The 11,453-nt window shown below is 38.9% G+C and overlaps 1 protein-coding gene across 1 annotated transcript in view; it reads right to left on the bottom strand.

The window, feature by feature from the left end:
- Positions 1 to 705: 705 nt before the first annotated feature.
- npas1 (neuronal PAS domain protein 1) overlaps positions 706 to 11,453 on the bottom strand; it is a 46,418-nt gene continuing 35,670 nt past the window's right edge. The window contains exons 6-12 of the mRNA XM_036563725.1: positions 10,416 to 10,590; positions 9,244 to 9,356; positions 7,484 to 7,680; positions 6,150 to 6,256; positions 4,586 to 4,733; positions 3,026 to 3,138; positions 706 to 2,282 (exon numbers count right to left, since the gene is read on the bottom strand). Of these exons, the coding sequence (XP_036419618.1) occupies positions 1,309 to 2,282; positions 3,026 to 3,138; positions 4,586 to 4,733; positions 6,150 to 6,256; positions 7,484 to 7,680; positions 9,244 to 9,356; positions 10,416 to 10,590 (1,827 nt within the window). The 3' untranslated portion in view covers positions 706 to 1,308. The remainder of the gene's footprint in view (positions 2,283 to 3,025; positions 3,139 to 4,585; positions 4,734 to 6,149; positions 6,257 to 7,483; positions 7,681 to 9,243; positions 9,357 to 10,415; positions 10,591 to 11,453) is intronic.

The following is an 11,453-nucleotide window of genomic DNA, read 5'->3' as shown; positions in this document are numbered from 1 at the left end:
TACAGAACGCTGGGAAAAATTCCATAATGAGAAACTAGCACACAAATTTATTTCAAATTCATTCCAAAATATATTTATTTTTATGGTATAGTTTTATGTGTGTGTGTTAGGATGTCTTGATTACTTGATTTAAAAAAATTCTTAAATTTAAAGTTCTTTATGAATTGGCTAAATAATTAGTTTGCAATTTGAATGACAAACAGTATAGGCTGGTCATAGCAACGCTATTTGGCAGGCTGAGGCGTCTCCACAAGGGGGAGCACTCAAACTTCTTTTGTAAGCATCACTGAAAAAGAGGAAACCCACACAGCAGGGTCTCACTAATGCATGCATGTTTGCAATTACAAATTGTATGACCGTGAAGTAAGATTAAATGTTTGCAGTTACAATTTGTATGTAAATTAAATAAAAATTTTCATTTTACTAGTTCTAGGCTGAATAGTGTGTCAGACAGCTAACAGTCTACTCCAATAATATTCAGTTAGGCTGTACCTACAAGTATAAAGTAAAGAATATGCTTGCATGACTGTTACAAGCTTTAAATGAATGTGTTTAAGCAGAGCTAAAGGGCCTATATACTACATTTTTCTTGTATTTTCCTCTTAGAGCATGTGGTTTTATGTACCACGAATGTTCATAATAAATTTTACATGACCATTTACCAACCTCTCTTTATCCTTCAGAATTAAATAGACTGTTTTTGTCACTGTGCCTTTAAGATCGATATATGTAAATGAACTCTGTTCTGATTGGCTGCCTCATTCAAAAAGCACTCTGAAACACTCCTTAGAACTTCAGTATGAATGTGCAGGGTTAAACTACTGTAGACTGATTAGGTGGATAAATGTAAATGAGTCAGTTCTCGTACAATCACAGAAACAATTAATACAAAACGGGCTGTTTTGGCAGCATAGTTTCCATGTATGGACTGTATGGACTGGGTAGTGAATGGCATGTTTTGAAACATTAGCATTGTTGTCATAGCACTTCCAACTAAGAGAAGATTTAGTTTTCCATTATATGGGCTTTTTAAACCCTGCTTGGTATGTGAACAACACCATTAGTTATTTGTATCATATTAAACTGGACATTTAACATTACGTAGTGATCCTAAAATAAAAAATAGCATTCCAACGTGAATAATTCGTCCTACAATTTCTCAATGGGCTGAACATTTCACCAGCATTCTGTAAAGCTTGTACAACCTCAAAACAGTAGTTAAAAAAGAATGCACCTGTGGGTGGAGCATGGATAAATCAATTCCTCTCATCTCTCTCTCTCCACCTCTCTATATCTGACCTCTCTTTCTCAGTCCTCCTCCGTTCCTGCTGCCCCTCTCAGTCCGTTCATGCAGAAGGGCAGCGATGGGGGAAATGGCGGTTCTGAGGGTGAGAAGCCGCTGAAGGGTGGCAGCCCAGCAATCCTCTGCAGGTGAGGGAAGAAAGCGGGCGATTTGGGGGTGTGATCAGTGCGGTGGCTGTCAGTGTGCGTCGTGGGCAGCTCAGGCGGTGCGTAGCGAATAGTGCTCGGGGCGTAAAGGCTCTGAGGCCCCTGAGGGCCGAGGGCCAATGGGTGGAAGAGGACTCGGCCAGCTGCCCCACCTGCAGCCAGTCTCTGGAGGAGCTCATAATCTGGGCCGCGAGCACTGTGAATTGGGCGCTCTTCTCTGGGCAGTGGCGAAGCCGGGATGGGTGAGGACAGGGTAGGAGACGGGGGACTGAAAAGGCCCTTGGCCGGAGCTTCTGTAGCGATCGGGTCTGGAGCTTGAGAAGGGGGGCTGCAGCCATTTATGCCACTGGTGGCATGGGCACTGGGGTGAGGGTGACCCCATCGCCCTCCGGTGGTTGAACGCTCAGTTTTAATGTTTGATCCAGCCGTGCTGGTCACTACGCTTTTCAGTTGCTGAATCACAGCGCGGCCATTATGGGCTTTATCCAGACCACTGACCCTGCCGGCCTGCTTGGGCACGCCCTCCTCACTCTTCACTCTCTTGCTGTTGCCATTATGGTCCCACTCACTCTCCTTGTCCTCCTCTTCTTCCTCCTCATCTGCATCACTGTCGCTGCCTGGATCTGAAGACCCAGAAGGACTGTCTTCTCTTTGCCGAAATGCTTCCATACGCCTCCTCGTTTCTGGGGGACCGTTTTCAGGGCTGGACCGATGAGGCCTCTTTCTCCTATCGTCTGACTGGTTAACAGTTGGGTGAGCGTATGATTCTCTTCCTTTACGCTCAGGTTCGTTCCGGCTTCCTCCACCCTTTCCTGGCTGAGTTCCGGTGGGGCCTGAAGAGCAGAAAGAAATGGGGTGTTTAAAACTACTAAATTACTTGCACAACAAATGCAATGTGTGTGTGTACCACTGGTCAAAAGTTCGTAATCAATGTTTTCAGTAATACAAAACCAGTCTGGTTACAGTTTTGGGGTTTGGTTACAGATTACACTACACTAGCACTCAAAAGTTTGTAATCACTGTTTTCAATAATATAAAACCAATTTGGTTACAGATACAGATGTATAAATTGATTCTAATACATTGCTAATGGTTTATAGGTTTCTGTGAAAAGCCTGGCTGCAAGCTTTTGAGCTGTGTAACAAGTATTTGAACCACCAAGAATGAAGTTAAAATAAAATGACCATCCAAAACTGTATATAGATACTTTTGTCTTGTATTGAATTATATGTCTCTAATGTGATCAAGAAGGTAGACCAAATGCTAGCTTACAAAAATGGTAAAATAATATCTGTATACCAAAATACTCTCTGGTGGGTCGCCTTCAAGCAAAAATCTAAAAAGGAGTGAAATATGTGCTGATTGCAATACATGTGTGCAGATTTCTCTCTTTCCTTAATTCTTCTAAAAAAACAACTAAAACACCATTTGGTTTTTAGTTTTGTATTTAAATCTATTGTAAAAATTATTATTGTATTTAAAATTAAATAAACTAACTAAAATCATTAATTCGACAGTTGTTTCAAATGTTTGAGCAGTGGCAAATTTGAATGCATGTGCTGATTCCAGGCCATACCATGTGCCTTTGGAGAGATGTCCCGAGGAGAGGAGTTTGCCCGTAGACGCTCGGCTCTCAGAGTTTCTGGGAGTTGTAGTAAATCCAGCGGTGTGTCTGGCAGTTCCGTCCGACTGAGAGAGCAATATGAAGACAGAGGTTATAATGATGTTTCAGTGATGATACCAGCTGAATGCTTTTAACCGGGGCTGAATGATAAATCGTTTTTACATCGAATTGCTATTTAAAACAGTGGAATTTTCAAATTGCAAGAGCTGCAATTTTATTTATGTGCTACGTTATTCAGTTTTGTCTTAAAATTATTAAGGTAGGATAACACAGAGTTTGTGAACTGGCAGTCTGGCCCAACACTTTCAGCATTAAGGCCAAATTATACCTCTGCATGTACACGCACATGAGGATGAACAGTTTTCAAACCAGAATGTACAGTCTTGCATTTTCTCTCTTTCTCTTTGTCCAAGAAACAATACTCACTTTATTGTTTTCACTGTATAATTTTATACGGCCCATCTTCAAAAATTTGCCATTTTCTCTGCCAACCAATCCATTTAGATTTTGTGCAAGGTCAGGTTTGGCTTATTTAGTGATGCCTGATAGCCAATCAACATTTGCTCAGATACAGACAGCAGTCTGTATAGAGTTGTGCCTGTGGGGCCTCTGCCCATGAATCGCTTTGCAAATGCGTTTACATCTTCGCATAAGTTTAAATCATCCTTAAAAAGTTGCAAGCCTGTAAACATGTGAACATGCTGGTCTTACACATTTAAATTGCAATACTAACCAGACAAAATTGTTCAGCTCTATTTGCACCCACTGGCAGTCAGTTTTGTATTCTCACTCTGTTAGAAGTTAATGCTTGTTCCACTGAGCTGACTTTGACACAGACTGGTCACACCATTTAAAGGTGCTGTTTAGTTCCCACTTGACTGAATGGGCTTAAATGACTCAACATGGCCAAGATCACTTTATTAGAAACATGTATTTTTCTCCCCAGTACAAGGGAGCGAGAGAGAAGGGTGACTCGTGTTATCCCCTACTTCTGTCTCTTTCATCCACAACACACACATACTGTACATGCACACACACCTCCTCTCCACACAGAAACACACTCAAAGCCCTTCTGTTAAGAGCGCTGCTCCAGCAGGGTGCTATAGAAGTTAATTAGCTCTCATAATTACAGCGTTAATTAACTAAAACACCATTCAGCCAGAAAATTTTGACATCCATTTGCTGTAATTATATATCACCAGTCCAATTATCATTGTAATTCAGCCTGCTCGTCTTGTTTTTGTCTGACTTTTCTTTATGCGTGTGTCTGTCTGTGTTTGTCTATCTCTGTCACACAAAGACACAAACACACACACACACACAGAGGGGGAATGACTAAGAGTTGTTGAGTGAGGTGGTTGAGCTTATTACCATAATTTTTACACATTCATGCATTCAAACACACACGCATACACATACACCCACAACGCAGAGAGGGCACTTGGTGACCCTCTCCTTAAATAAAATGAACACAGAGGCAGACGCAAATCACACAGCCATTAGAGAGCTGACCTCAGTATATAGTTGACCCAGATGACGTTGCGTTCGTGGGGGGCTTTGTGGTTGATAGACACAGTGGCGCATGACTGGACCCAGACGTAACCTCCTCTCCTCTGCAGCCAGCGATAGTAACCAGTCACAACTTGCCCTTTCCGCAGCACTGAGGAGAGATTAGGGATTAGATAGAGTTAGTCTCGATACGACACACACCAGCCCTCTCAAACAAGCCCCCTGTAGTGAACAGCATTAGCTTTAGTTATGATGTACACTTTGTGCTAATGGGATAATTTAACTTCCATTTCTTACTGCAAATGCAGTCAATCAGACACGACATGCTGCAGCTTTGCACAGGAGTTACAAGGTTAATCCAACATCTTTGCTTATGGTTACTGATTTCCACACAGGATATACAGTGAATATTGCTTACATACTTTGAATGTTCATATTTATGTTTGAAATCGCACCCTTTGTGGCTGTGATTTCCTAAAAAATACAGACACCCCTCAAAACTAGGCTTATTCTACAGCAGTAGTTGTATTTATGGATTTTGAGGTTAAGGTGATGTATATGAATTTGAAAACAGTCATATTGTACACCAAAAAAATGGTAAAAATTCTTTTGTATGTTTGTTTACCTTGCCAGTGTTAAAGCCAACAAAAACTGGAACTGGAATGCATTACATGATATTATTGGTTAATATTATTTTCCCCACCCACAGGTACATGGCAACATAATCAAAACTTAGAAGACATTTCAGAAGCGTGCAAAAGTCATTACACTTCGCAGGATGACAAGAATGTAAGTGGTATGGTATGATGACTAAAAATGTTAAAAATGTCCATTTTAATAACAGGTCAAATTTAACCTTTTCAATTAAGTATTTAACTCATTCTAACCCCAACTTTAACCTGAACCTACAACCTAAAACTAACCCTAAATATGATTCTAACTCTAACACTGTAGAGAAGCAATTGAGTTTCACCAGACAGCTTGTTAACAAGTATCTGTAGATAATCTATATTGGACTATCCAAATAAAGTGGAACCAGAGCTGAATTCATTGCTAAATACAGTTCCATCCAGCTTATCGTGGCTAGGGGGCGCTGTTGGCAAAAATAGCTGTTCTAGGCTTTTGAGCTTCTCTATCACATGGGCTGCACATGATGAGTGAGAGCATCTGTCCTTTTTATATCAAAACATCAGAGTTGTTTTTTCTTCTTCTGTTATCTGTCTTTACAGCTTTTCTGACCAGCTGTAATCACTTTCTTTTCCCATCTGTCAAATCCCTGCATTAAACCCCACAAAGGCTCTCACTGATCTCTGTGTGTTTTTACTTCTTACCCTTTATTTTCTCTGAAATATATTAGTTTCTTAAGAGAAAACAAGATGACTAGAAGACTGAGATGGACACTGCTGTGAGGAGAGAGAAAAAGAAAAGAGCAGAGAGAGAGAGAGGAGAGAGAGAGAGAGAGAGAGAGAAAAGTGGAGGAAATATAGAGACTGGCACACTGGCAGACAGAAAGAAAGAGAGTAAAAGATGTACAGTATACAGCAAGTAAAGAGAAAGAAAGACTCACAGTCTTCGTGGCTCTGACGGATCATGTCCAAATCCTCCACATGGATGAAGTGATAGCAAGTATGTCCCACCACTTCAGCTGGGCTCAGATCCATATACTCAGAGATCCTGCATCAAACACATTCATTAAATGGCCCACAATGAACACTTCACTTTATTTTATTTCTGTGGTTTTAAGTACCTGAAACAGTCATAATTTATTTTACATGACTATTTTTCAGCCTCTCTTTATTTATTCTTTATTTCAGAGACAAAAAAGCTGTCTGTGCTAAAAACACTCCTTATAACTTTAACATGAATGGGCAGAGTTAAACAGCTCTAAGCTGAGTATATGTACATGTGTAAATGTGTTTTAGTGACACCACGACCTCAGGCTGTTTTTGCAGTTTAGTTTCCATATTTGGACTGTATGAACTGGAGAGTGAACAGTACATTTTGAAACAAGGTTTACAAATTACATCATGCTCTTCTATTTCAAAACAGTTAGGAAAATTTGGTTTTCTATGACTGGTACCCTTTAAAACCCCATACGAGGAAAAATGCGAATCTGCAGTAATGCAATTTAGTTCTTACCCACAAAGCAAATTCTGGTCAGACCCATGCTGATTCACTGTTACTCAAGCATATATTATGGCATGATAAATGCATGTTGTGTTGCAAAACTAACTCTATAAATTTAATTTAGGCAGAAATAAAAAATTAGACATAAGTTAGAGTGAAGTATGAGAAAGTAGAAATAGAAGGTATTGCTCTAAGTGGTATGAGGTAGTTTACAACACAATGAGTATAAACTATAACTAAGAATAGCAGCATTTTTTGTCTGCCTAATTTATGTAAATTAATGTGCAGTTACATATCTTGCTACTGTAACACTACAACTTTCCAATGGGATCAATAAAGTTCTATCTATCTATCTATCTATCTATCTGTCTATCTATCTATCTATCTATCTATCTATCTATCTATCTATCTATCTATCTATCTATCTAATTTTCAAGACACTCTAGGCAAAGTAATTAGTTGAAGCTTGTGCAGAAATCAAAATATTCTATAAATATTTAACAAGTTTCCAATCAATAAGGAAATGCTACATTACATTACCTTCCATTAAAAGTTAGGAATGTAAACTTACTACTTGGAAGGTGACTAAATATAAGTATGGACATGATCTCAGGTAAACATACATTTTATAATACATCTGTATGCAGTATCTATAATGGAGACAGCAAGGAAAATTCAAACATCAGAGACAACATGTCCATTTATTATAAAATTGTATAAACAGTGAGAGGCTCTAGAGGCCTGTGGCTGTTCCACAGTGCTATGAAACAGTACCTGTTCTCACAGTAGGTGACCTGGAGGTCCATGTTAACACGGAAGACGAACATGTGACTCTCCATGCGCACTTCATTAAGAGTGGAGGGTGGGAGCGTGTGAGCAAGTGCGACCAGTCCCATTGGCCGATGGAGCGAGCGGGAGGAGCCTGGCACAAGGGCGGGGCGACAGCGAATCCGGCCAGTTACATGGATCACCTGACAGGAAGTTGGATAAACACCACCAAAGTTAATTATCAGGGTGAGATTAAAGAAGATAATACATAATCATTAGAAGTTGCAGTTATTGCCAATTAACAATAGCATGGTGTATTCAACATTAATGATTTCTTACTCATGGCTTGTTAAAACAAACCAAGACTTTCAATCAAAAGAACAGATTCTAAATTTTCAATTCACACCAAATTTTTGTTTGTAAGTAGAAGCGATATTGTGGAATGAAGAACCATCTTTTATATTTTTGCCATTTGCCAGACTCAAACCTGCTGATGTAGAGTGTAAATGGAATATAAATGTGATTCATTGCATGACTCACTATGTAAATAAAAATGTAATTATATCATTTGAATAATACACCAAAACAAAAGTAATGTCTGTCAAATTGTAATAACTCATTCTTTACCAGGTTAAGTGGAACAGTCATTGCTTGACTTTAAAACAAACAGAAAAAAAAATCAGAAGTATTGAAATCTGTTGATACAGAAGTTACATTCAGTGTAAATGTAGTTATTATGTAACTCACTATGTAATAAGCATGTAATTGTGTGATTACTTTTGAATAGTATAGCAAAAGGAAAAGTAATAACTCTCAGCTTCTAAGGGTTCATTAGCTTTCAAATAAAGCATTCACAAAGATCCCACAGCATGACATCCCCACTAACACAGAGTACATTTTCAAGTCCTTTGGCCTGTTAGTGTGGTTCTCCTACTCTCTTGCACACATCTAGTTTCTACCTACGATGTAAACTCTGGTTAGATCCATGCAGATTCAATGCTGCTCAAGCATATATTATAGCATGATAAATGCGTGTTGTGTGGCACATATCGATTAAAGTAATGACTGAAGTGAATTTGTAAAAATACAAACTCTATATATAATTTTCAGGACACTCTTATCAGAGTTTCACTAGAATAATTAGTTGAAAGTTGGGCAGAAATCTAAATGTTGTGTAATTATTTAACAAGATCCCAGTTCCAAGAGGGAAATTTCAATGCATTTTGGTCTAAATCATTTTCAGATTAGAGTATTTTGCATACAGTCACTGCTGGATCAAAATCTTGTATCTCCATTTTTTCACATTTGAAGACACCAGCTGCGCTTTACATGTTATGTAAATTTCAAGATGAATGGACCAATAGAATGGTCCAAAATTACTTAGAGTAAAAGCTCGTTACATTTCCTTCCATTAAAAGTAAGGAATGTTTCCTTCCCCTGTAAAGTTACCATTTTAGAGATACAAGGTTTTGTTCCAACAGCAACTATTTAAAACTTAGCACATGCTCTCAGGTTAATATATGACACTGGCGCAGTAGTTTGATTCTCCTGCTCTATTACACTCGACTCAGCTGAAGGAGGAACGGATGATTACCTGAGTCAGATCAGTTGTCTTAGGACCCTACAAACATGCACAATGTGCGGTGTTCCCAGTACTTTAATAACCATTGTGGTAGGGAGAGTAAAGTTGCGATGATCTTAACACTGCACGCCTTTGGATAACTGGGCCCTGAGCATTAATTGCCTGTATGAGGGCTTAGACTCACCTTATAACCGGAAGATTTGACATGGAGTCCGCGCTTAGTGAGGGTGGATTTCATCCGGATAAAGAAACCTCGCTCTGCCAGCTCATCCCCGGATGAGAGAGGACTAGAAGGGGCTACAGGCAGAGTGGCAGATGAGCACACACACACACATACACACACATGTAAATTTGTGCACACTGAGCCAGTGTCAGTAATTATTCTACATAACTCACAGTGTGACTGAGATAGTGACTACAATAATCTACTCGTAAATGCACAATATAATGTAAGAACATGCAAACAAACTGCAAGAGAAACAACAAAAGGACAACACACATGGAGAAAAGATTCAGCTAGAGAGGAAAATCAGTAAAGAACATGAAGGAAGGAACTATGCAGGATGGTGTTATAACAAAACCTCATACCTCCAAAATGGAAACTTTAGAGGAAAGGAAGATTTTGTTAAAGGGCCGGTATCATGCAAAACTGAATTTTCCCTTTTCTTTTAAAGTTTGACGTAGTATGTAAACATTGTTAAAGTTTCAAAATATGTGTGTCGGTACAATCCATATTTGGAAACTAAGCTGCAAAAACAGCCTGTTTTAAATTATTTGTTGTTGTGATGTCACAAAACTCATGTTAACATATATCTGCCCAATCAGCCTAAAACAGTTTAGCTCTGCTCATTCATGCCATAGTTATAAGAAGCATCTTAGCCTGGGCTGCTTTTTGAATGAGGCACAATACAGGGCAGCCAGTCAGATAAGAGCTCATTTTCATGCATCAGTCTTAAAGGCACAGTAACAAAAACAGCCTGTTTAATTCTGAATTGAATAGAAAAGAAGTAGAAAAGATTAGAGTAGAAATTATTTATGACTCTTTCTGTTTTTTCTTTTATTTCTATTGGTAAGGATAAGCGGTTTAGATGATGTGTGTTTGTGTATGTGTGTGTGTGTGTGTGTGTGTGTGTGTGTGTGTGTGTGTGTATGTGTGTGTGTGTGTGTGTGTGTTTATTTCTATTGGTCCATCATCATGAAAAATTCACACAATGTAATGGACAGCTGGGATTTTTGAATAAAAACAAAAAAAAAAGTAGTGTAAAAAAAAAAAGAAACAAAAAAGTAATTATGAGGTTTTGAAATTACATGACAACTGACAAACAGCTGAGCTGAACCCTACTGATATGTGTTTACCTGGTTCAGGTGTGCCAGCCAGAGAGGATGTGGAGGCGGAGCTTGAGATGCTTTCTTGAGCCACCTGACAGCCCGCCTCTGCGCGGAGGTGTGGCTTAATTCCAAGACGCTCTGCCATCTCCACATGGTCTGCAGGATGGATGTAGTCAAACACACTACTGCCAGTCAGCTCCACCTGAAAACACACACACACCCACCCACACACACAATTCAAACATCAAAACTTTAGACACTACTTTCTAAGATTTTTGTTGTAAGTTAAAAACTAAATGTAGATTTAGCTGTATCAGTCTGATTTCACCTCGTCCACCCATGAGCGTTTTTTTGGTGTGCTATAGCAGTAGCAGTGGTTTCTTAAACTGATCCTCAGGCCCCAGATGGTCCACATTTGTGTTCGATCCAAACTAGGCTTGGGCGATATCTCCAAATAATTAGTATCATGTTTTCTTGTTAAAAATTATTATTTTTTTTTTATTTGTAATAATCCATTGTTTTGACTGTTAATGAAATAACAAGTCACTGCTGTCCAAAAAATCCATTTTAGTTTTTGTTATCATTTAAACACAGCAGCTGTCATTCACTTTGTATTAAAAAATCCATGATGAATGAAACAATAGAAACGATTAAAGAATTAAGAATGTTTTTGTCTTTTCCTGTAAATTTACTATTTTGCAGAAACATGCTTTTTTGTTTATTTGTTTTTTTGGACAGCAATGATGTGTTCTCTGTCAGTTCTCTTTCCCAAAACGGCAATTATCCACTATTGAAACATCAATACTTGTCAATCATCGTTGATATCCGATTATATCTCCCTGTCGCCCAGGCCTCCAAACGCATAGGGACAGAGCAATCTTGGAGGGCCTGAGAACTTGTTTGAGAACCACTGTCTTATAGGCTGTGAACCATTATATTTACTTCTACAGAACACTGCAGAGGTTGAAATATCCAGCAGATTTGCAGATTTTGACTCCCTCAAGTGCTCACCTGACCAACACATGTGAAACCTATCATCATAGCCCATTCATAAGCACTTCAGTT

This window comes from Colossoma macropomum, unplaced genomic scaffold (assembly GCF_904425465.1).
Source record: "Colossoma macropomum unplaced genomic scaffold, Colossoma_macropomum, whole genome shotgun sequence".
In the NCBI taxonomy this organism is placed as follows: Eukaryota; Metazoa; Chordata; class Actinopteri; order Characiformes; family Serrasalmidae; genus Colossoma; species Colossoma macropomum.
The sequence above is the reverse complement of the archived record's forward strand: the minus strand, read 5'-3'. Positions and strand labels throughout refer to the sequence as shown.